The sequence below is a fragment of the Pseudophryne corroboree genome, chromosome 8 (genome assembly GCF_028390025.1).
Source record: "Pseudophryne corroboree isolate aPseCor3 chromosome 8, aPseCor3.hap2, whole genome shotgun sequence".
Lineage (NCBI taxonomy): Eukaryota > Metazoa > Chordata > Amphibia > Anura > Myobatrachidae > Pseudophryne > Pseudophryne corroboree.
The window spans coordinates 22,112,452-22,138,784 of NC_086451.1; the positions used below are offsets into that span (position 1 = coordinate 22,112,452).

Consider the following 26,333-nt stretch of genomic DNA (forward strand, 5'->3'; position numbering starts at 1 on the left):
TCACACTAAATTGCTCCTTATTCACATTACACCACACCTTATTGCTCTTTATTCGCATTAGACGACACAGTAGTGCCCTTTCTATACGCAATGCCACATAGTAGAGCACCTTATACAGATAATGCCACACATTAGTAATGCATTTATACACCATATCCCATGTGGGACACTGGGGCCCAGGGACTGTCTGGCAATCTGCCACTGATGGCCTGAAGGGCCGGTCCAGCCTAAAATCTTGTCCAAGCAGCTCTGCTCGGCCACACAACACTAGGGGGACATGTACTAAGCAGTGATAAAAGTGGAGAAGTGAGCCAGTGGAGAAGTTGCCCATGGCAACCAATCAGCTGCTCTGTATACTTTTATAGTATGAAAATTATAAATGTTACGTCAATGCTGATTGGTTGCCATGGGCAACTTCTCCACTGGCTCACTTCTCCACTTTTATAACTTCTTAGTACATGTCCCCCTAAAGAGAGGGTATGCAGTTAACATACCGGCGTGGCGCTCTGCACGGCTACCCGGTGTGATGTTAGTGTATGAGAATGCTTATATTTGTAGACACTCCCTTACTAATCTGTGTAAGCCTGAATCTTCAGTGATGGTCCCTGGGACCAGGGGGATGCTGGGAAGTGGGTGGTCCAGTGTGCAGTGTGCCTGGGGTTGGTGATGGAATAAAACAGCACAGCAGTGAACTCACATGTCTCTGTGTCCTGATGACTGGATTTACAAACATATGAACAAAACATGGTGTCAGAAGAAGTGTAAATTGGACTGCTAGTGCTCTCAGAGTGTGAAAGAATCTTACAGAAGTCTGTAAGGCTGTGATACTCAGTGTCTGCAAAGCCTGCCGTATGCTCCTCTCTTCAAACAGTGAGTAACCATGGATAAACTAGCTCCTCCAACCGGCATGCTGATGTCTGGTAACTTGTCTGAAAACTGGAAAAGATTTAAGCAAAGGTTTAATATATATCTTGCTGCATGTGGAGCTGATTCAGAGGCTGACAAAACGAAGGCATCCATTTTCCTCCATGTGATAGGAGAGGATGTGCTGGAAATTTATAATAGTTTTCAGTTTGCTGAGGGGCAGAATATGGTGCTATCTTCTAGAATGCAAAAGTTTGAAGATTACTTTGTACCAAGGAAAAATGTGACATATGACAGATATAAGTTTTTCACATGTGATCAGAAGTCTGTAGATGGATTTGATCAGTATGTTACAGAGCTGCAATCACTCAGTAGAACTTGTGAGTTTGGTGATTTAAAGGATTCACTGATTAGAGATCGTATTGTCTGTGGAATACCTGATAATGGACTCAGAGAGAGACTGCTGAGAGAGCAAGACCTAACACTAGAAAAGGCAGTGACTATGTGTAGATCTGCAGAAATAACTAGATTTCAAGCCAAAAAGTTACACAAGGACGCTGATGCTGCTGTATATGTAATGCAGAAAACAGAGCAAAGCAAACCTCCATTCTCAAGAATGAAGCAGTCTAAGCCACAGTCTAATAAGGAAATGTGTAGTAGATGTGGAAATGCTCACAATCCTAAAATGTGCCCTGCTTATGGTAAAACCTGCATGAAATGTGGTAGACTTAATCACTTTGCCAAATGCTGTAAAATTAAAAGTAAAACAACCAAAGTGCATGCTGTTAAACAAACAGATGAATTCTTTGTGGATTGCATTGAACTTTGCAGTGAAGATCAGAAAGAATGGATTGTCCCTTTAACTGTGAACAAGATTGTCATTCCCTTTAAGCTTGATACTGGCGCGCAGGTGAATTTAATATCATTTCAAGACTATAAGACTTTTAGAGTAAAACCTAAAATTCATCCAGCCAAAGTGAAAGTTACAGGGTACACTGGGGAGGAAATTCCTGTGAAAGGTACATGCTTAGTGACACTGAAATATAAGGGACAACAGTTTAAAACATCTCTACTGATTGTGGATAAAAATGTACAACCGATTCTAGGATTAAGTTCCTGTGAGAAACTAAGCTTGCTAAATAAAGTTTTTATGGTGACATCACAAGTAGAAGATGACTGCAAATCGATGTTTACAGAATACAGAGACTTGTTTGAAGGTCTAGGTTGTTTGCCTGGAGAGCATATAATAAATATAGACACGCAAGTTTCTTCAGTGATACACCCCTGTAGAAAAGTGCCGTTTGCACTGAGAGAAAAACTGAAACAAGAGTTAAATCGCATGGAAGCCTTGGGTGTGATACAGAAAGTTGATGAGCCTACTGAATGGGTAAGCTCCTTAGTAATTGTTGAAAAGAAAAATGGACAACTCAGAATATGTCTAGACCCCAGAGATTTAAACAAAGCTATTAAACGAGAACATTTCAAACTACCAACCAGAGATGAAATCATGTCGCAATTTGCGGGTGCAAAATGGTTCAGTAAATTGGACGCATCTTCAGGATTCTGGCAAATGAAGCTAGATGAGGCCAGCTCAAAGCTTTGTACATTTAATACACCAGAAAGTCGATACAGATTTCTTAGACTACCATATGGAATTTTGTCTGCCCCAGAAGTATATCACAAAAAGATACACATGATTTTTGAACATATTCCAGGTGTTGAAACAATGATGGATGACATTATTGTCTGGGGATCTACAAAGGAAGAACATGATTCTAGATTGAGACAAGTAATGGAACTTGTCAAGAAAGTGAATCTAAAGCTAAACAAGGACAAATGTGAATTTGGCGTGAATACACTTACCTTTATGGGCGGCGTGGTCTCGGATCAAGGTGTAAAACCAGACCCAAGGAAAATATCAGCCATAGTGAACATGGAACGTCCTAACAACAAAGACAACGTCAGAAGATTCCTAGGAATGATTACTTACTTAGGAAAGTTTATTTCTAACTCTCTGAACGAACAGCCTCTCTTAGATGGTTGTTGGACAAAGATAACAAGTGGATGTGGTCACATGAACAAGAAGAAAGTTGGCAAAACTTGAAACAGATTATTACAGAGCAACCAGTGCTAAAATTCTTTGATCCTGCGAAAAGAATAAGAATTTCAGTAGATGCTTCGCAATTTGGCCTAGGCTCAGTGCTGTTACAAGAACATGAGGATACATGGCAACCAGTAATCTATGCATCAAGAGCACTGACAAGTGCTGAAACAAGGTATGCTCAGATAGAAAAAGAACTTCTAGCGATCACATATGCATGTGAGCGATTTCATCAGTTTGTGTATGGTCAAACATTTACAGTGGAAACTGACCACAAGCCATTGGTAGCTATCATGACTAAATCATTGCATGACTGTCCCATGAGAATTCAACGAATGCTTATCAGCCTACAGAAATATGATGTACACTTGCTGTACTGTCCCGGCAAATACATGTACATTGCTGATACACTTTCTCGTGCTGTGGACAAAAGTGAAGGTTCCAAAAGTCTGATCGATGAAGAGATAGAAGCCTATGTTAATTTGATCGTAGCTTCTCTACCAGTGTCTCTTGCAAGACAAGAACAGATTAGGAAAGAAACTGAGACAGATGACACAATGAAAGTGTTGAAAGATATCATTCTGAAAGGTTGGCCAGCAGAAAAACATGTGTGCCCGCTGTCTATCCATGATTATTGGATGTACCGCAGTGACCTTACAGTTGTCGATGGTATTATTTACAAAGGCAATAGATTTGTCATACCTGCACGACTAAGAAAAACTATGCTGTGCAAGATACATGAAGGCCACTTAGGAGAAGAATGTAAGCGAAGAGCGCGTGAAGTTATGTATTGGCCAAGAATGAACCAAGACATAGCACAGACTACAGCTACATGTGAATTATGTCTTATGTATAGACCGAAACAACAAGTCGAGCCACTGAGTCCTCACGCAGTGCCAGAGAGGCCGTACCAGAAAGTTGGCGCAGATTTGTTTGATTGTAATGGGAAAACGTACATTGTCGTGACTGATTATTACTCTAACTACCCTGAGGTGAAGACACTACATACAACTACTAGTAAAGCCGTAATCAATTGCATGAAGTCAATCTTTGCAAGGCATGGTGTTCCTATGGAAGTGTTCACTGACAATGGTCCTCAGTTTTCCAGTGCTGGATTTAGACAATTTGCTGATGAGTGGGAATTTGTCCATACTACGTCAAGTCCCCACTATCCACGCTCAAATGAGTTGGTGGACAGTTCAGTAAAAACTGTAAAGAGTCTCATGAAAAAAGCTCAAGAAGGTAAAGAAGATTTCTACAAAAGTCTTTTAATATACCGCAGTACACCTTTACAGAATGGACTTTCTCCTGCACAAATGCTGATGGGAAGGAGGATTAGAGCAAATCTCCCGATACATGATGAACTGCTTAATACACATAACTCAGCATTGGTCAGACTGAGTAAGGAACGTACAAATACAAAAACACAATAGCAGCGCTTATGTGATACTAACTAGTGAATAAATAAATAAATAAATAAGGAGGATTGAGTGAATAAAAATTAGTCACAATTTAATTAGACATACTATTAATCACATTAAAAAAACACATAAACTGGCCAATGATTAAATATAAATGATAAATTATGGTCAAATAGCTGCCTATCTAGTGTGGTCCGTTCCTATATAAAATGAACTGGTGAGTAGATGGGTGAAAAGACTGGAGATGGACCAGAAATGCAGTCCCAAATGAACTTTACCACATTAAGCCGCTGGAGGTGTAGTCCCTTGAGAGTGTCTCTTTAATGTACTTAAAACCAAGCAAGGTTTTTTAGGGGTCCTCACTGCAACGCAGTGTCCTCCTATCGTGGAGAGGGTCAGTGGCACTCCAGATGTAGTCGATCACTTAAATTCCTCTGCAAGATTTAAAGTCCAGTCCTGGTCTGGGCACACATAGGCAGCAATAATTCCAATGGATAATGACCAAACAAGCCTCCTGACGCGTTTCGCTGCAGGCACTGCAGCTTTCTCAAAGGTGGTTTAGGCAAGTGAGCTATCTGGGTATTTATACCCTTAGTAATTGGTATCTAATCATCAGCTGTTCACTCAATCCTTCTAATCAATTAAGATAATACACAAAACACTTATCATTAGCTATTTAGCAAACCACTATGTAATCCTAGGACAGACTCAGATATTAAAATAACCTTTTACAGTAAATATTAGCTTAAAAACCATTTTATTCTTCGTTCGGGATAAGTAAACACTGATCTAAAATCGGGTGACCAAGTCCGTCTCAGAGATCACGAGAAAGGTATTTGGGTGCAGAAAGGTATTGTGCAAGCACAAGTAGCACCAAGATCTTATACTATACGTACAGAGCGTGGAACGGAAGTAAGAAGAAATCGGGTGGATTTAAGATCTCAACCTAACCATAATGAAGACAACATGACTGAAGAATACCCTTCATCTGACATGTATGATGATCCTCATAATGGTGAACAAACCACGATTCTAGAAAGGTCCAACATGGTAGATGAAACACAGACTGTGTATTAAAGACCCAAAAGGGAAATATGCAGACCTGAGAGACTCATTGAAACGTGTTAGATGATGTTCTTAATATGACGTTGTTAATTGTTGCATTGAAGCGTACAGGGCTTATCTTTAAAAAGAGGATGTGATGTTAGTGTATTAGAATGCTTATATTTGTAGACACTCCCTTATTAATCTGTGTAAGCCTGAATCTTCCGTGATGGTCCCTGGGACCAGGGAGATGCTGGGAAGTGGGTGGTCCAGTGTGTGTGTGCCTGGAGTTGGTGATGGAATAAACAGCACAGCAGTGAACTCACATGTCTCCGTGTCCTGATGACTGGATTTACAAACATATGAACAAAACACCCGGCATACAGAGAGACGGGAGCGTGCCGCGAGGCCAGGACCCGTGACATGTGGCATGACCCGTGAGACATAACCATGCCCCCTTGTCGCGCGTATGTGTATATTAGAACGCCAGGGCTGTTTTACTGCCCCTTCCCATTCCTGCTGGGACCTGCAGGTGGGACCGCGCTGGGACATTACCCGTGATGAAAACATAATCTGTATTCGCTTGCAAGCGGGACTGTCCCGCCCAAATTGGGGCAGTTGGGGGTATAGAACCTGGTGGGGGTGGGGGTGGTGGGAGGAAGGGGGGGGGGGTATAGAACCTGGTGGTGGGGGTGGGGGGGTATAGAACCTGGTGGGGGTGGTGGTGGGAGGAAGGGGGGGGGGGGAGGTATAGAACCTGGTGGTGGGGGGCAGCTGCTGCTCTCCTACAATTGGAGCGCAGCTGGCAACATAATAATAGTTTTCACCTTTGGGGGCAGGAGAATTAGCACACCCCATTTTGAGGGAATTTATTCTAGTTTACCTGCCCCCTTAGGTGAAAGTTGTATACTGAACACGTGGGGGCAGGTAGTGAAATGAGGTACTTCAATCAGTTACACTTCCAACAAAATGGCTGCGCTCTAGGAGAGCGACACATTATCGTCTCACTTCGAGTACCCGGATGTCCGACAAGTTTATCCGTTTAGCCTCCTGAAAAATGGCCGACTCCGCGGACCTGCTTGAGCAGCATTGCTTACTTTTCCTTTCCTGAGCCTGAGTTCCGTCTCCGAGCCTGCCGCGCTCTCCGATTGGATAGAAATCAGATCAGCTGATGTTGTCCGCTTAGGATTCGTTGTCACTGTCTCCGCCCCCTCACCGTCTGCTGCAGCAGTGACTCCAGCAGCGGCAAGTCGGTGGTGCGCGTCCCCGGGGCTGAGCGGCGGTGCGCGGGCACGGAGGATCGCCCATGTCAGGTATATTGGGAGGGGGGAGGGGGGACTGTGTGTATACAGTGAGCACTGTGTGATGGGTTGTGGGTGTATTATGTATGCACAGCAGGCATACCAATATGCACAGACATAGGTAAACAACGTGTGTGTGTGTGTGTATATATATATATATATATATATATATATATATATATATAATTTATTTATTTTGTCCTGTTCCCAGGGAGGGTGACAGAAAGTAATAGCTGCATGTTAAAGTGATATCAAGTATTTTCTCCAAACCTGTACACCACACTATATATATATATATATATATATATATATATATATATATATATATATATATATATGTGTGTGTATCTCTTGAGTTGTGGCCCTCCGTTATGCTGTAGGCATGTCTAGGGTTTTGCCAGGCTCTGTTGGCCTCTGCCTGTGGCAATAGCTTTGCTGTCATTGCCCAGCGAGCGTCTTCCCGGTGACTGATGGGGAGATGTACTACGCAGTGATAAGAGTGGAGAAGTTGCCCATGGCAACCAATCAGCTTCTCTGTATCATTTTATAGTATGCAAACTATAAATGTTACTTTACTGCTGATTGGTTGCCACGGGCAACTTCTCCACTGGCTCACTTCCCCACTCTTTTCACTGCTTAGTACATATGCCCCATAGTCCCTGGGATTATGAAGCCGCTCTACCTTCTGCAGCGGCTCCAGTTCCCTGACCCATGTAGACAAGGGTGTTTTTGTTGCTGGGAGCACATGCCAGCCTTCATGTGACTCCTATTTACTCCGCTCCCTACAGGACACTGATGTGTACTTGTGTCGTATATTAGTGTGATTTGGGATTTGAGCCTGATCTGCCTTGTGCAGTCGATGGGGGTAATTCAGACCTGATCTGTTGTGCGAAATCGCACAGCGGCCAATTATCAATCGACTGCATGTGTACGGATCGTAATGCGCAGGCGCAAGGCCAAACTGCGGAAATATCCTGCGTCTTTTTTTGATCGCTAGGCGTACGTAGTTGAGTGACAGGAAGCGGGCGTTTGGGGGTGGCAACTGACCGTTTTCTGGGAGTGTCAGGAAAAACGCAGGAGTTCCCAAGCGTTTTCAGGGCGGGTGTGTGACGTCAGCTCCGGCCCGATAAGCCTGTTTGTATCGCACTGTAGGTGTAAGTCCTGGGCTGCGCACATACTGGAAAAATCATTCTGTGGTGAGTGAGGTGTGAACGGATTTGCAGCTGACCGGCGTTCGCAGAGATTTTCACACGGCGTACACAGACTTGCACGGGGCGGGATTTCTCTCTGTCTGCGACTATCCGATCGCAAACCTCTGCACATTCGCACATCAGCGATCAGGTCTGAGTTAGGCCCAATACTCAATCATTGTTATTTTTTCCTCAGTCAGCGAGTCGTGGTGAGCGGAGCCGGTTTGTGAGTTAGGTCACCATTTAGCCTATTAACTAGGGATTGGTGACATCACTGAGGCGGGAGACTGGAATCGATGATGTCAGAAGGGTTTAGTGATTTGATAGGCTTTGTCAGTTTTCAGGAATATTGTCACTGCTCTCAGTCAGGGTATTGATAAACCAGCAGTAAATACAGATATCTCACCGGGCATTACTGAATCCCAACTCTAGCGACTATTGTTTGATGTCAGAGGTTTCCAAACGCGGTCCTGAACACACCCTAACGGTCCAGATTTCAAGTATAGCCATGGCTCAACACAGATTGTTAAATCAAATTGACTGAGGTACTAATTAAGTCACCTGTGGCCAAGCATGAGTATACTTAAAACTTGGTGCCCTGAGGACCGTGTTTGGGAACCTCTGGTTCATGTCTAGAAAATGAAAGTGATAGTAATATCTTTGTGTAAGGGAAGTGCCTAGGCTGCTTGGTAGCGTCACATGTGTATGCACCCATTACCGGTAATGATTAATCGGCCATGTTTGCTTGCGCCCCTTCATTATATGGCGCAGAGATGCGCTCTCAAAAGTCCTACATGCATCCTCTGAATAATGCCACTGGCTCCCGTATGCAAATGAGATGTAGGAGGAGACTGTGGGGGATATTCAATTTTGCCCGAAGAGACATCGGGAGTAAAAACCCCCGATGTGTCTTCGGGTGCTGCGGTCGGGCTATTTGATTAGCTCGGCCGATTAAAACGTACTGTAACACCCGTAAACACACAGGGTCACTGAAACCTGTGTGTTTTCGGGTGAAATAGCGGGCTGTTATCTGGGATTTTGCTTCGCCTGCCGGAGGCAGGTGAAACAAAATCCCTGGTAAGCCGCGGCATGCGCCGGCTTATCGGGGCTAATTAGATAGCCCCCCCCCCCCAGCGAAACTTTAACACCCGCAATCGGTATGGGAAATTGAATATTGTAGTATATGTGTTATTAAAGACACAGGTCTGAAAGTTAAAGGTTTACTTTGACATCTTAAGTTTCTATTCAGTGCCTGGCTCAGTTGGAATCTGTAATGTATACTAAGGCCTGTGATTCCAGTGTTGTGTTTATGACAGTAATGGGACTTTTCTATGTGATTATAAGATTGTCATTATAAGCCACTGATATTGATTGAACGTATTTTTATCTGTTTATATCGTTAGAGGCCGGCGGAGATGTGGGGGTGATGGCGGAAGCATCGGAATCGCCAAATCTTCATCACGGGAGAGAGAAGGAGTCGGACAGAGGTAATGGATGAGAGATTAATAACTTTAATATCATGGGCTGGGGCAGGTATTAGACGGGTTTCTGTGTTTTGGGGGAGGTAGTGAGCTGATGGACTGGTACTTTATCTCTCTCGCTTCACTTTATCACTTTTCAAGGCTTAATACATCTGCCCCATCTGAAGCAGGGCTAGAAATGACTGCCAGCCAGTCTTTGCATCTGGTCTGACGTTACTGATTGTTACTAGCAAATCTTCTCTGCCCACACAGTCATTGAACTCCAAAGAGTTTGTCTTTGGCCGCGGGCAGAGGATAAGGGTCCATGTGAAATAATTTGGGGACAGAGGCTTTTCATGCACAGATGTTGGTAAATGCAGGTGGGAGATGACTATGGGCTTCTGTCTCTGAGGTTACAGGTCCCAGGCATTTTCAGACCAAACCCCACGATCTCAGCCAACCGTGTTTGTGGGCACTTTGGACCTTGATCCTGGTGTTTAGTGGAATGGGTTGGGTCAGCCCTTGTGTGGCCTGCTTCCAGCTGAATGCGTGTGTGCCAGTCTGGTCATAGTGGGTGGCCAGGCAATTCTGCAGAACCCAAGTGGATATGATCTGGGGAGAGATAGGGATACGGTCATTAGATCGACCACTGTTGGTCGACAGGTTCTAGGTCGACATGAGTATTTCACAATTTTTTTTTCAACTTTTTCATACTTTACCATCCACGTGGACTACAATTGGGAACGGTAACTTGTGCCGAGCGCAGCGAGGCGCCTTGCCCGAAGCATGGCGAGTGAATCGGTGCACTAAATGGAGATCCCGATCACTCTACGAAGAAAACGACACCCAAAAAAATGTAAAAATCTTTTGTCATGACGACCTATGGACCATGTCGACATAGAAACCCTGTTGACCTGCATGTTGACCAATAGTGGTCGACCTAATGACCCATACCCGAAATATGAGGTTGTCTGATGGCCCTTTGCAAGTGTAGAGTCATTACTGACCTGGGCGTAGAAGATCTCCTCTTAGATAATGGACAGCAGTATCTGACGTATGTGCCTTTCCCCGTGTGTCACCAGATCCCATCACTCGTTCATTGGGACAACAGAATGACTGGGTAGCTCTGTACGTGGGCACCAATTATGTACATTCTATTAAGCTGTGCTGTCTTGTACCACTATAAGCCGGTGACATGACGCTATTCAGAGTGGAGTCAGGGAGTTTGTAGTCAGAACCCAATATTCATACAAGTGTGAATTTAGTAGCTGTGTTGTTTTACACGTCGATTTAGTTTCCAACATGGCTGCCCCAATGTGTGTAACACAAGGTGACAGTGTGGTGCGATGCCACAATTGGCTCTTACGCACAGACAGGCCTTTTCACCAATCTAATGCACGTTTTACTAACCTCTTCCTGCCACTGTGTCTTACACTCCGCTGTCCACATCATTAAGGATATTGGGACATTTTTGTTGCAATTGCCGTGTAACTGCCTTAGAACAACTTCTCCAAAACTATATTACTCAGCATTTAGTCAATATCAGAAAGCCGCTGTGTGGCCTAGCTCGCCGCAGAGACTCCTGTTAGTGCACTATAAGCTTAGGGAGTAATCGGTGATGTCTGCAACCTTAACTGGTCTCTGAACATTCCGCAGTACAGTTAACATTCTTCCATACAGTTACACTCGCTGGGACAGAGAGATAAGGGTCTGCTCACAAGATACTATAGTCTAGTATATACAGCGGTGGTGTCCAGTTTGTGGCTCTTCCCGTCTGTTAATCAGGGAACGATTACATTTTCTCCTCATGAAGTCACTGCTTCCTGTTGAGTTGATCAGCGGCAGTCACGTGAATATTGGTTCAACAATATGGCCACCTCTACGTCATATAGGCACTAGATATATTGTAACACCATCTGCTGTCTTCCAGTTGAAGCGAACGGCGCCCCCGGTGGGCAAAATTACATGGTGGTTACTTATGTGCAAGTTATTGATCACTTTCAAAGACTCTAGTGCTTGTAATATTGTATAATGAATGGTTCTGTAACCGTAGACGGTTGGGTTTAATGGGAAAGTTGTACTATCACCATCATCTATACTCCCGAGTACAGGTACACAGATTACTGTGGTTCTATTTCTCAACAGGTCTTCAGGCAAGCCCACCCAATGCTGATCATCCACCCACAATGACGTCGACACTTGATCTCCCTTCAACACAGGAGGTCACACAGTTTCAGCAAAAAGATCCTGAGCACGGTTCACAGGAGCCTGTAGACTGTACCGGAGCCGATGATAAAGAGCAGACCGCAAATGTTCTTGAGCAAAGCACTTTGGAGAAGAAAGACTTGAAGGAGGTCCCCATTGAGGTTACATCAGATGGGGCTTCACAGTTGGACAGCAAGGTGGTCACTGCAGATGGTGACTCCTTACAGGATAGGCTTTATATGGTTGAAGACTCGAGCCAGGATGGTTCATCGCTCTTGGCAGAGGAGCATAGAGAGCAGGGAACTGTTGGAACTGTTTTTGATGACAACTTGTTCCCGAGAACTTTGCAGGTTGATTCAGATGGGAATTTGGAGACAAACCACGAAGAGGCTACAGTAGATCATGACTTAAATCAGACTTCTGAGAAGGTGACCGGGGACACTGAGAAGCCGGCTGTGGATGACTCTGCCAATGTGACCAAACTGGATGTTACATCCTCGGAGCCCGGACCTGCAGTTGCAGAATGTGAGGATGACGTCAAGGATCTAACTGATTCCGCCTCTACGGATAACACATTTGAGGACTCTGGAGATTTCACCAGCATCTCCTCAGTTGTTGGAGGAGTAGCTACTGAGGCATCCCCACCAACTACCCCTGTCCAGCGTGATGAGGACGTCACAGCGGAGAGCTGGCGCACCAAACGCAAGCACGTGTTTGTCCTGAGCGAGGCCGGGAAGCCCATTTACTCCCGTTACGGCAACGAGGAGGCCCTGTCTTCTACCATGGGTGTAATGATGGCGCTGGTCAGTTTCGTCCAGAGCGGCAATAACTGTATCCGTTCCATCCAGTCAGGTATGCGACATCCCTAACCCCCTTCGTGTTTCTGTATTATAGTACGGCATGCCCAGAAATTTATCCTTAGATGTGTCTGGTGCTGCCAGGCTAGGGCAAGACAGGAGGATTATGGGAGGATCTGACAAGTGAGCGATCCCACGAGTTCTCTTCAATAGTTCCACCACGTTCCGGATTGGTAATGTTGTCTGAGGGAATCCTGCAACTATTCTAGAACTCTGATAATGTGACAAAGGGGGTGATTCAGATCTGATCGCTGGGCTGCGTTTTTTGCTGTCCTGCGATCAGATAATCACCGCCTGCAGGGGGAGTGTTTTTTCGCTGTGCAAGCGTGCGATCCTGTGTGTTAGAAGGGGGGGTCTTCAGGTTGCCGGCGGCCGGGCTACTGGCGACCACCATACCGGCGCCGGAATCCTGGCCGCTGGCATACCGTCAGCTTTTCTCCCTCTTGGGGGTCCACGACCCCCCCCCGGAGGGAGCATAGATAGCATGGCACGCGTAGCCACCGAGCCCGCAAGGGGCTCATCTGCGCTCGCCCAGCTGTCGGTATTCCGGCGTCGGTATTCTGGTCGCCAGGAGCCCGACCGCCGGCATCACATACTACACCCGTTAGAAGAGCTGCCAAAAAATCAGTGTGTGCAGTCTCTGCGCAGCCCAGCACTTACTCTTCCTGCTGATCGGGGGCCGGAGCTGACGTCCGACACCCTCCCTGAAAATGCTTGGAACGCCTGTGTTTTTCCGGACACTCCCTGTAAACGGTCAGTTGCCACCCACAAACGCCTTCTTCCTGTCAATCACCTTGCGTACACCCGTACGAATGGATCCTTCGCACCATCCCGTCGCTGACCGACCGATGCCTGTTGTAGCTGTCCGACGCACCTGTGCATTTGCGGTGCATACGTATGCGCAGTTTATTGATCGCCTGCTGTGTGAAAACGCACAGCAGCGATCAGATCTGAATTACCCCCATAGAACATTTCTGCAAATTCTAGAGTTCATATAAGCAGACATGGGAAGGCCGTACTTGAGAGCCGACTGTTTCAGGTTGAAAGAAGCCGATTGTAGCAATTGTTAAAGTTGCATATTTTCTATGTTGCCTGTTTACTGTTTATTTTTACATCAATTCCTATGTCTGCTAATATCGCACAAAAACATCATGTATCTTTTGTGTTTGGCATGTTTTACCTTGTGAAGCAATTCCATAGCAAATGGCGCTATAGCACACATTTTCTTAATACATTTGGCGCATGCAGCGCCGATATTGAGCGATTATTTGCATCTGCACATGCAGGAAAATGTCTGAAACCCCTACGGCACATGCGTTACACAGAGCTTTCCTGGATTTAGAAGGTGCTACTCCCATCACTGGGATATTGATGTACCCTCTGCTATGAATTGATGCAGTTGGAATCTTTGACCAGTAGGGGGCACAAAGTGAAAGTTTCATGCCCCTCCAGGGGACTGCAGTAGTTTTTTGCAGGGCCAGATGGATAATGCACCCTGGCCGATAGGCTCTTGTGAAGAGACGCATAAGACTTGGCTGGCGGTGATGCCTAAGGAACGCTGTGGGAATTGCCACTAACAGTGATGCTGTGTTATTGGGGGATGTCTGTTGTAAGAACTGATTCTTATTTTGTCTTTTTCCACAGACAAACACAAGGTGGTCTTCCTGCAGCAGGGACCGCTGGTGCTGGTGTCTGTATCCCGGGCCCCTCAATCGGAGGAGCAGCTGAGACGGGAGCTGCAGTACGTTTACTACCAGATCATCAGCATGCTGACCCAGGCCAGTGTAGCTCGGATCTTTGAGCGCAAGAAGAACTACGACCTGCGACGTCTTCTCGCCGGCTCTGAGAAGATCCTGGACAGCCTCTTGGACTTGTTAGACACTGATCCCGGCTTCCTCCTGGACGCTGTGCAGTGCGTGGCGTTACCCAGCCCGCTCCGGGATTCGCTGAGCTCCATGCTCACCAAGACCATCACTCCAAATCTGGTCTTCTCCATTTTGGTAGCAGAGCAGCAGCTTGTGACTGTGGTGCAGGAGCGGGCGGTCATCGAGGACTGCCGCCTGGATCCCGCTGACCTCCACCTCCTGCTCAACCTCATTGGGGCCTCCTCTGCCTTCCAGGCGGGTGAGATATGGACTCCTATCTGTCTCCCTCGCTTTAACCCCGATGGATACTTTTATGCTTATATCTCCTACTTGGACCCCCAGTGCACTGTGTGCTTGGTGCTACTGTCTACCGATAAGGAGTCCTTCTATGCTGTATCCGGCTGCAAGAGGAAGATCCAGGAGGCCATGGAGGCGCAGAACTCTTTGCAGGCCCTGGCCGGAGCTCTCCGGAGCTGCTCGTACAGCGTCTCTCTTGTGGGGATCCCTGAGCTGCTGCACTTTGTCTACAAACCTCTGGACATCCCCGACACCTACCGTCAGCTTCCGCAATTTACAAGGTATTTTAGTCCGCCAACATGAGACAACCTGAGCTTTCCAAAGGTTAATATTGAAGCTTCAATTGACATTGGATTGCTGGGGGAGGGGTCAATTATCTGTCTAATGTGACCTATCAATAAAAACCAGTCTCCTCCCTGTAGCTACAGTTGTAGATCCAGACCTACTGAAGGCTGCCTCAGCTTTCCATGTTAGTCCTAGAGATGACCATGCCGTCTGTAACTCTGTGAGTGCCCAATCCCAAGATTACCACGATGGCTTGATATTGGGGGTCATTCCGACCCGATCGCTCGCTGCAGTTTGTTGCAGCGATCGGGTCGGAACTGCACCGTCGTTGCCTAGCATTTGCGTTAAGCCGCCGTTTAGGGGGGCGCAGTCCGGCCAATACAGGCCAATACACGCTAAAGCTGCGCTGGTCGGGAGCTACTCTTGAAGTGCAAAGGCATCACCACTGTGCGATGCCTTTGCGCTTCTGCGAGGGGGGGCCGGCACTGATATGCGAGGCGGACTAGCCCTGTGGTGGGCGTCCCCCCGCATGTCAGGGAAGATGATCGTAGCTGTGCTAAATTTAGCACAGCTACGATCAACTCGGAATGACCCCGATTGACTCTGTTATAATCCCTAGGGCAATTATCTGACACATCGGCAATTGCAGTTGGAAGAGGACTACGATAAGCCTCTGTAATCATTTGTGACCACCATAGCCGGCTGTAGTGAAGCCAGGAAGCGTGCCACGTGTAACCTAATCCTGCCGTGGCACAGGCTCTGCCACCTGCGGACTGAGGTCAGAACATCTTCAAGAGTGTCTGACCCCTTTCTAGAAGCTTTGTTGATGGGAGGTTCCAATAGTGACCTATCAATTAGCTGGAGAGAGGGCACCTGATTAAAGCCTGTTTTACTGGTGGCAAACAGGAGCAACATCTGATTCAACTGAGAGGTCAGATTTGGCAATACACATAAAAGGGAACATCTGGGAGATTAAGAGACACAGACAGAACATAGGGCCTAATTCAGACCTGATTGCACTTCTGCGAGTTTGCGATTGGATACCCTGCGTTCGCCTAGCGATAAACAAGAGGCAGTATTTTTTCGCAGTTGGGCCTCGCGCCTGCGCATTACGAACCGTACACATGCGCAATCATTCGATAATCAGCCACTGTGCGATTTCGCACAACAGAGATCCGGTCTGAATTAGGCCCGTGGTCAGACGAGGGCCAGTTTCAGGGTCAGATTAAATAATCATCCAATCACACTTGCTGCCGTCCTAATCAACATACAAGCGATTCCATTGAGATGTTAGTTGGGGACTGCGTGGCCTGTCCACCGTTACACCCAGATAGGTTGTGAGCTTTTCTCTTGCTAGAAAAATTACATGAAATATTTCAGCTTTACAATACATTAGTCTGTGCTCTCACCTCCCTCCGTCAGTACTTGGCGCACAGCCGGGATCACCATTAGGTTCCTGGTCTGCTCTTTGTGCTCCCGGTATTGAGGGCGGAGCTGTGTGTTCTGCGCATACAGTAAGTCCTGGGGGACACTGTAAGGGGCGGTGACGGCATCTGATTGCACTTGTCCAAAGTCCGCATTTTCTCTTTCATTATTTACGGTGAAGTGTAATAGCAGCTTTTATGGTTTAAAAGTGTGTGGGTGGGGGGGGGTTGTAGGGGATAAGGGGGGTCATTCCGAGTTGTTCGCTAGCTGCAATCGTTCGCTGTGCAGTGAAAAAAGGCACTTCTGCGCATGCGGCGCAATGTACTATAACAACGAACAATGTAGTTTCACACAGGGTCTAGTGAAGCTTTTCAGTCGCACTGGTGGTCGTAGAGTGATTGACAGGAAGTGGGTGTTTCTGGGTGTCAACTGACCGTTTTCAGGGAGTGTTCGGAAAAATGCAGGCGTGCCAGGAAAAACGCAGGCGTGGCTGGGCGAACGCAGGGCGTTTGTGATGTCAAAGCAGGAACTGAACAGTCTGAAGTGATCGCAAGCGCTGAGTAGGTCTGAAGCTGCTCTGAAACGGCACAAAAAAACTTTGTAGCCGCTCTGCGATCCTTTCGTTCGCACTTCTGCTAAGGTACACTCCCAGTGGGAGGCGGCATAGCGTTCGCACGGCTACTAAAAACAGCTAGCGAGCAAACAACTCTGAATGACCCCCATGCTCCGAGGCGCACGTGTAAGGCCCCTCTCCCTGGTCTGAAACAACATAAAATGAGAGTAACACACACGCCCCCTTCTGTGAGAACTCTTATACATCTTTCCTTGTATTCCTCCTCAGCCCTGAGACGGACGGTCCCTACTCCAGCCAGGAGGAGAGGCAGAGACTGTTTGATTTGTACCGGTACCTCCACTGCCGCATCCACAGCTCGGTGCGCCCGCTGCGACTCATCTACCACGTGGCGGAGAAAGAGACACTGCTGGCCTGGGTGACCTATCTTCTGTTTTCGGGGTTCTGGTTGGATTGGAAATTGGGGAGAAAAGCGGCGCAAGAATGGGGGACACTGGGCTGCTAAATACAGGGTGGGGCAAAAAAACCTTCAGATTTTGTCTGTCATAGGGCGGGATGTATTAAGATACATCGCTGGTTACCGCAGCGATGTTGATCGCATATGTAATAACATATGCGATCAATATCGGCAAGCGGTGACGTAGGCCCCCCGTGATACCTGCGAGGTGGTGTGCGGGGGGTCTCCGTCACCTCCCAGGGGTCTCCACACTGCCCGCACGCCGGGGATCAGCAGCAGGCTGCCCCCGGCGCCGCCTCCTCCCCCCTGCAGCCGGAAGGACCTCCAGCTGCGTTGCTAGGGGGAGGAGGAGATTACCTTCCGGGTCCAAGGCTACCTGGAGGAAGGTATGCCAAGGGGGAGGGGGGTTCGGCGTCTGCGGCGGAGGTGGCGGGTTGCGTTGGTCGGCGATAAGAAGCCCATAGGCATAGATGGTGATGCCCTGGACGGCGAAAACGCGGCGGTAGGGTCTTAGTAAATTTGAAAATGCGGTAAAACCCCCGTTTTCGGGTGTTTTACCGCATTTTTCATTTACTACATCCCACCCATATTCTAGTATACATTAGAGAAATGAAAAGTGGAGGTGTTGCCACTAGCAACCGATCAGACTCTAGCTATCGTTTCTCTAATTCATACTAGAAAATGATAGAGACAGTCTGATTTGTTGCTGTGGGAAACGCCTCCACTTGCGTCCTTTAGATATACTATGAAATAAGCTATATAAATAATATCGGTGACCGTTTTGGCTTCACGTGTGACATGTATGATCGGTTTGACGTTGGCCATCATACGTGGTATTTTGGGCTCATAGTCTTTTTGTCTCTTTCTAGGTCACTAGCAAGTTTGAGCTGTACACGGCGTTCAGCTCCTTGGTGACCAAAGTGGGCGCGATTAACGTCATTACCAAACTCCTGCGCTGGATCAAGAAGGAGGAAGACCGGCTGTTCATACGTTACCCCCCAAAGTATTCCACCACTCCCCTTCCAGGGAAAGGGGTGAAAGCCAGCCGGACTGATCGGACTGACCCTTCTCAGAACGGCTTTTTCTCCGGACTCTAGCTAAAACGATGGTGCAGAACCACCCATAGTAGCCGGCCCTGTCGGCACCCCTTGCAGTGTTGTCTAACCGCTACGTTCTAAATGTGCATCCCCGGGACTAGAGTACTAACCCGCGTGCAGCCCCTCCACGGGAGGATGCATTGTCTATGGAACTGGAGACCATTGCTGCAACTTCTAATGCGTTCTGTTCTAGTTTCCTTCTGTGTCCTCAGAATAAAGCTGCTCCAGACAAAACCTTTTATTTTCTAATTTATTACTATGATGAAGGACTTTTCTGTTCCATAGAGTGACGTCCTATGCAAGTCGGTAAGAGGTTGCTGTGCTATAACATAGCGGCCAGGTCTTCCCGGTATTTTATTATCAGGTCAAAGAGCCGTCCCACAGTGGCCTCCGTCACCTTCACCTGCAGATGGAGAGTTAGTATTAGAGAGCTGAACACCGCTCTAATGGAGCTGGACGGGAGACATCGATCACTGTATAACTGTATTTTCTCTGCAAATATGGCCCAGTTTCGCCTCATGTACATCTTTGTGCGTTTGCGTCACCTACTATGCAATGAATCCCCCCCCTCTCTCTCTCTCTCTCTCTCTCTCTCTCTCTCTCTCTCTCTCTCTCTCTCTCTCTCTCTCTCTCTCTCTCACCTTGGTGATGTCACTGGCCTTCAAAATGGCTGACACAGTGATGTCATGTGAGTCCTAGAATAACGGATAGGCTGCATTTATTCGTTCACCTCATGGAACGGCTGCCTCCTCCACAGGGCAATTGGTGCCCTTTATATACCGGACTATCGGGCATGCCGGCTAACACATGAATACAATGGGGATCATTCCGACCCGATGGCACGCTGCGCTTCGTCGCAGCCGTGCGATCGGGTCGGAGCTGCGCTGCAGCCGCATTGTGCAGGCGCGTCGTTGGCCGTCGCCGGGCAGCAACGCCGCTAGCGAAGAAAGCAGTCGCAGCGGCGACCGCAAGAAGATTGTCAGGAGGAAGGCGTTCCGGGGTGTCAACTGACCATTTTCTGGGAGTGGTGTGGCGAACGCAGGCGTATCCAGGCATTTGGAGGGTGGATGTCTGACGTCAAATCTGGGACCTGCAACGCTGGATTCATCGCACAGGGTAAGTAACTCTTAGAATGTTGATCCGGTCTTGGCTGCCCCTGTTTTCTGTTATGCTCACACAGTGTAATGGCTCATTACCTGCCATGTTCTCAGCACCATCTCTCCTGGGTTCCTCTCTCTTTCCTGCCACAGGTCAATATGTTCACGGGGGATGTGTATCTCCTGAGCCAGCAACCGCCAGTCATGACCTGTAGATGAAGCCACATTGCATATAGTGGGAGGGGGATTAGCGTCTTCCTCCCAGTTTGGTGACCTCGCTGAAAGGCAGAACCAAACGGGGAGCACTATGATGTCACATCATACCTTCAGGATGAGAAATGCTGAGCGCTGTTGTCAGTGGCACCCACAGAGAAGGAACGATGTCCTTCACCAGATGTTCTTCCGGCAACACTGGACCTGTAAACCCAGATGGAAACAATGAGATCTAAAGATATATCGGTGTACGGACCACTGGGGTGTTCCTGAGAGGACACAGACTTGTTTATAGCCAACTCCTTGCCTTCCAGGGTTGAGGCAGCCATTTTGTGGCCGAATCCATCTTCGTTATTAGGCAGTCAATCGCTTTACTAGGAACCGGTGACATCCCTGAGGTACTTTGTGCTTCACTAATGTCAATAGTTCCTCTAGAACCAGCGGCAACCATTAGGATGATTGGTATAGGCCAGAGGTTCCCAAGCTCCGCCATTACAGTCCAGGTCTTAAGGATATCCTTGTGTGAGCACAGGGGACTTAATTAGTATCTCAGTCAATTTTATTTAACCACCTGGACTATAATGGTGGAGTTTGGGAAACTCTGATATAGGCCTCAAAATGGCTGCCACTGCTGTTTGAGTATCTTTAGGGATCTGCTACAGTTAGGGTTATATTTCACTCTATTTAATTGATAACGACTACAGGAACCATTTATTTATGTTGTTTGAGGCTACTTTTATATTGTGCAGGTTTATTTCCCTTTAGTTGTGTGTGATTTTAGTGGTACCCGCTCATCTGAAGCAGAGAATGCAGGATGGCTGGACATTACCCCTAAGTCACAGTCCTGTCAGAATGATTCTCACCCAGCCAGCGGAGGGCACTCTTCTCTTTGTGCATGGCTTTTACCACATCCACTCTGCCCACGCTCTTCAGCTTCTGCGCCAGTGCCCGTAGATGCTGGTAGTAGCCTGGCTCCCTCTGGAAGGCCAGTAAGCCCTCCCTCACACTCAGGGGCCTGGGGGTCTGTGGGAGATAAGTGGGTATGTTCAGGAAACTGCAGAGACTTTAGCTGAGCCGTACAAGGGATAGTGTTACAGACTGGATACCAGCGCAGAGGGGGAGATACGAGACAAAGCAGGCGCATGCAGTGCATTAGAGGGGGGGACAAACGCTGGCAGGTGCATACAGTGCATTAGAGGGTGGCTTAAACACTGGCAGGTGCATGCAGTGCATTAGAGGGGTGGGGGGAACAAACGCTGGTAGGTGCATGCAGTGCATTGGAGGGAGGGACAAATGCTGGCAGATGCATGCAGTGCATTAGGGGGCGGCTCAAATGCTGGCAGGTGCATGCAGTGCATTAGAGGGGGAACACGCTCACATGCAGTGCATTAGAGGGAGGGACAAATGCTGGAAGGTGCATGCAGTGCATTGGAGGGGGGCTCAAACGCTTGTAGGTACATGCAGTGCATTGGAGGGGGGACAAACGCTGGCAGTTGAATGCAGTGCATTAGAGGGGGGACAAACGCCAGCAGGCGCATGCAGTGTATTAGAGTGGACACACAAATATTTGGAGGCGCATGCCTGGGGGAATGTATGCAGTGCATTAGAGCAGGACAGTGACCACTGGGGTCACCAGGACTACAGCCTGGGGGAATGTATGCAGTGCATTAGAGCAGGACAGCTTACCACTGGGGTCACCAGGACTACAGCCTGGGGGAATGTATGCAGTGCATTAGAGCAGGACAGATGACCACTGGGGACACCAAGACTACAGCCTTGTAGAATGTATGCAGTGCATTAGAGCAGGATGACTGACCACTGGGGTCACCAGGACTACAGCCTGGGGGAATGTATGCAGTGCATTAGAGCAGGACGACTGACCACTGGGGTCACCAGGACTACAGCCTGGGGGAATGTATGCAGTGCATTAGAGCAGGGCAGTGACCACTGGGGTCACCCGCACTACAGCCTGGGGGAATGTATGCAGTGCATTAGAGCAGGGCAGTGACCACTGGGGTCACCAGGACTACAGCCTGGGGGAATGTATGCAGTGCATTAGAGCAGGACGACTGACCACTGGGGTCACCAGAACTACAGCCTGGGGGATTGTATGCAGTGCATTAGAGCAGGACGACTGACCACTGGGGTCATCAGGACTACAGCCTGGGGAATGTATGCAGTGCATTAGAGCAGGACAGTGACCACTGGGGTCACCAGGACTACAGCCTGGGGGAATGTATGCAGTGCATTAGAGCAGGACGACTGACCACTGGGGTCACCAGGACTACATCCTGGGGGAATGTATGCAGTGCATTAGAGCAGGACGACTGACCACTGGGGTCACCAGGACTACAGCCTGGGAGAATGTATGCAGTGCATTAGAGCAGGACAGTGACCACTGGGGTCACCAGGACTACAGCCTGGGAGAATGTATGCAGTGCATTAGAGCAGGACAGTGACCACTGGGGTCACCAGGACTACAGCCTGGGGGAATGTATGCAGTGCATTAGAGCAGGACAGTGACCACTGGGGTCACCAGGACTACAGTCTAGGGGAATGTATGCAGTGCATTAGAGCAGGACAGATGACCACTGGGGTCACCAGGACTACAGCCTGGGAGAATGTATGCAGTGCATTAGAGTAGGGCAGTGACCACTGGGGTCACCAGGACTACAGCCTGGGGGAATGTATGCAGTGCATTAGAGCAGGACAGATGACCACTGGGGACACCAAGACTACAGCCTGGGAGAATGTATGCAGTGCATTAGAGCAGGATGACTGACCACTGGGGTCACCAGGACTACAGCCTGGGGAATGTATGCAGTACATTAGAGCAGGACAGATGACCACTGGGGTCACCAGGACTACAGCCTGGGGGAATGTATGCAGTGCATTAGAGCAGGACAGTGACCACTGGGGTCACCAGGACTACAGCCTGGGGGAATGTATGCAGTGCATTAGAGCAGGACAGATGACCACTGGGGACACCAAGACTACAGCCTGGGAGAATGTATGCAGTGCATTAGAGCAGGATGACTGACCACTGGGGTCACCAGGACTACAGCCTGGGGAATGTATGCAGTACATTAGAGCAGGACAGATGACCACTGGGGTCACCAGGACTACAGCCTGGGGGAATGTATGCAGTGCATTAGAGCAGGACAGTGACCACTGGGGTCACCAGGACTACAGCCTAGGGGAATGTATGCAGTGCATTAGAGCAGGACAGATGACCACTGGGGTCATCAGGACTACAGCCTGGGAGAATGTATGCAGTGCATTAGAGTAGGGCAGTGACCACTGGGGTCACCAGGACTACAGCCTGGGGGAATGTATGCAGTGCATTAGAGCAGGACAGATGACCACTGGGGACACCAAGACTACAGCCTGGGAGAATGTATGCAGTGCATTAGAGCAGGATGACTGACCACTGGGGTCACCAGGACTACAGCCTGGGGAATGTATGCAGTACATTAGAGCAGGACAGATGACCACTGGGGTCACCAGGACTACAGCCTGGGGGAATGTATGCAGTACATTAGAGCAGGACAGATGACCACTGGGGTCACCAGGACTACAGCCTGGGGGAATGTATGCAGTGCATTAGAGCAGGACGACTGACCACTGGGGTCACCAGGACTACAGCCTGGGGGAATGTATGCAGTGCATTAGAGCAGGACGACTGACCACTGGGGTCACCAGGACTACAGCCTGGGGGAATGTATGCAGTGCATTAGAGCAGGGCAGTGACCACTGGGGTCACCCGCACTACAGCCTGGGGGAATGTATGCAGTGCATTAGAGCAGGGCAGTGACCACTGGGGTCACCAGGACTACAGCCTGGGGGAATGTATGCAGTGCATTAGAGCAGGACGACTGACCACTGGGGTCACCAGAACTACAGCCTGGGGGATTGTATGCAGTGCATTAGAGCAGGACGACTGACCACTGGGGTCACCAGGACTACAGCCTGGGGAATGTATGCAGTGCATTAGAGCAGGACAGTGACCACTGGGGTCACCAGGACTACAGCCTGGGGGAATGTATGCAGTGCATTAGAGCAGGACGACTGACCACTGGGGTCACCAGGACTACAGCCTGGGAGAATGTATGCAGTGCATTAGAGCAGGACAGTGACCACTGGGGTCACCAGGACTACAGCCTGGGGGAATGTATGCAGTGCATTAGAGCAGGACAGTGACCACTGGGGTCACCAGGACTACAGCCTAGGGGAATGTATGCAGTGCATTAGAGCAGGACAGATGACCACTGGGGTCATCAGGACTACAGCCTGGGAGAATGTATGCAGTGCATTAGAGTAGGGCAGTGACCACTGGGGTCACCAGGACTACAGCCTGGGGGAATGTATGCAGTGCATTAGAGCAGGACAGATGACCACTGGGGACACCAAGACTACAGCCTGGGAGAATGTATGCAGTGCATTAGAGCAGGATGACTGACCACTGGGGTCACCAGGACTACAGCCTGGGGAATGTATGCAGTACATTAGAGCAGGACAGATGACCACTGGGGTCACCAGGACTACAGCCTGGGGGAATGTATGCAGTACATTAGAGCAGGACAGATGACCACTGGGGTCACCAGGACTACAGCCTGGGGGAATGTATGCAGTGCATTAGAGCAGGACGACTGACCACTGGGGTCACCAGGACTACAGCCTGGGGGAATGTATGCAGTGCATTAGAGCAGGACGACTGACCACTGGGGTCACCAGGACTACAGCCTGGGGGAATGTATGCAGTGCATTAGAGCAGGGCAGTGACCACTGGGGTCACCCGCACTACAGCCTGGGGGAATGTATGCAGTGCATTAGAGCAGGGCAGTGACCACTGGGGTCACCAGGACTACAGCCTGGGGGATTGTATGCAGTGCATTAGAGCAGGACGACTGACCACTGGGGTCACCAGAACTACAGCCTGGGGGATTGTATGCAGTGCATTAGAGCAGGACGACTGACCACTGGGGTCACCAGGACTACAGCCTGGGGAATGTATGCAGTGCATTAGAGCAGGACAGTGACCACTGGGGTCACCAGGACTACAGCCTGGGGGAATGTATGCAGTGCATTAGAGCAGGACGACTGACCACTGGGGTCACCAGGACTACAGCCTGGGGGAATGTATGCAGTGCATTAGAGCAGGACGACTGACCACTGGGGTCACCAGGACTACAGCCTGGGAGAATGTATGCAGTGCATTAGAGCAGGACAGTGACCACTGGGGTCACCAGGACTACAGCCTGGGAGAATGTATGCAGTGCATTAGAGCAGGACAGTGACCACTGGGGTCACCAGGACTACAGCCTGGGGGAATGTATGCAGTGCATTAGAGCAGGACAGTGACCACTGGGGTCACCAGGACTACAGCCTAGGAGAATGTATGCAGTGCATTAGAGCAGGACAGATGACCACTGGGGTCATCAGGACTACAGCCTGGGAGAATGTATGCAGTGCATTAGAGTAGGGCAGTGACCACTGGGGTCACCAGGACTACAGCCTGGGGGAATGTATGCAGTGCATTAGAGCAGGACAGATGACCACTGGGGTCACCAGGACTACAGCCTGGGAGAATGTATGCAGTGCATTAGAGTAGGGCAGTGACCACTGGGGTCACCAGGACTACAGCCTGGGGGAATGTATGCAGTGCATTAGAGCAGGACAGCTTACCACTGGGGTCACCAGGACTACAGCCTGGGGGAATGTATGCAGTGCATTAGAGCAGGGCAGTGACCACTGGGGTCACCCGCACTACAGCCTGGGGGAATGTATGCAGTGCATTAGAGCAGGGCAGTGACCACTGGGGTCACCAGGACTACAGCCTGGGGGATTGTATGCAGTGCATTAGAGCAGGACGACTGACCACTGGGGTCACCAGGACTACAGCCTGGGGAATGTATGCAGTGCATTAGAGCAGGACAGTGACCACTGGGGTCACCAGGACTACAGCCTTGGGGAATGTATGCAGTGCATTAGAGCAGGACGACTGACCACTGTGGTCACCAGGACTACAGCCTGGGGGAATGTATGCAGTGCATTAGAGCAGGACGACTGACCACTGGGGTCACCAGGACTACAGCCTGGGGAATGTATGCAGTGCATTAGAGCAGGACAGTGACCACTGGGGTCACCAGGACTACAGCCTGGGGGAATGTATGCAGTGCATTAGAGCAGGACCACTGACCACTGTGGTCACCAGGACTACAGCCTGGGGGAATGTATGCAGTGCATTAGAGCAGGACAGTGACCACTGGGGTCACCAGGACTACAGCCTGGGGGAATGTATGCAGTGCATTAGAGCAGGACAGTGACCACTGGGGTCACCAGGACTACAGCCTGGGGGAATGTATGCAGTGCATTAGAGCAGGACGACTGACCACTGGGGTCACCAGGACTACAGCCTGGGGGAATGTATGCAGTGCATTAGAGCAGGGCAGTGACCACTGGGGTCACCAGGACTACAGCCTGGGGGAATGTATGCAGTGCATTAGAGCAGGATGACTGACCACTGGGGTCACCAGGACTACAGCCTGGGAGAATGTATGCAGTGCATTAGAGCAGGACAGTG

General features: G+C 49.0%; 2 protein-coding genes across 3 annotated transcripts in view; one reads left to right on the top strand and one right to left on the bottom strand.

Annotated features, from left to right (window-relative positions):
• Positions 1 to 6,533: 6,533 nt before the first annotated feature.
• On the top strand, positions 6,534 to 18,674 carry MON1B (MON1 homolog B, secretory trafficking associated). 2 transcript variants are annotated; one of them, XM_063936048.1, is made up of 6 exons: positions 6,534 to 6,743; positions 9,325 to 9,408; positions 11,527 to 12,438; positions 14,088 to 14,886; positions 17,157 to 17,304; positions 18,213 to 18,674. In XM_063936048.1, exons 1-6 carry the CDS (start codon positions 6,737 to 6,739, stop codon positions 18,438 to 18,440), a joined length of 2,178 nt encoding a protein of 725 aa, XP_063792118.1. In that variant the 5' UTR covers positions 6,534 to 6,736; the 3' UTR covers positions 18,441 to 18,674. The 2 variants fall into 2 exon arrangements, with proteins under 2 accessions (XP_063792118.1, XP_063792119.1); XM_063936049.1 differs by lacking the exon at positions 6,534 to 6,743 and adding an exon at positions 6,757 to 6,852.
• A 2-nt stretch (positions 18,675 to 18,676) lies between these two features.
• Positions 18,677 to 26,333, bottom strand: part of LOC134948207 (uncharacterized) — a 30,394-nt gene continuing 22,737 nt past the window's right edge. The window contains exons 5-8 of the mRNA XM_063936050.1: positions 20,614 to 20,773; positions 19,862 to 19,954; positions 19,637 to 19,746; positions 18,677 to 18,843 (exon numbers count right to left, since the gene is read on the bottom strand). Of these exons, the coding sequence (XP_063792120.1) occupies positions 18,763 to 18,843; positions 19,637 to 19,746; positions 19,862 to 19,954; positions 20,614 to 20,773 (444 nt within the window). The 3' untranslated portion in view covers positions 18,677 to 18,762. The remainder of the gene's footprint in view (positions 18,844 to 19,636; positions 19,747 to 19,861; positions 19,955 to 20,613; positions 20,774 to 26,333) is intronic.

Excerpts from the sequence above, each read along its gene's own strand:
- MON1B (XM_063936048.1), top strand. Across the intron at positions 12,439-14,087 it reads TATCCGTTCCATCCAGTCAG|ACAAACACAAGGTGGTCTTC; the intron begins GTATGCGACATC and ends CTTTTTCCACAG. Across the intron at positions 17,305-18,212 it reads AAGAGACACTGCTGGCCTGG|GTCACTAGCAAGTTTGAGCT; the intron begins GTGACCTATCTT and ends GTCTCTTTCTAG.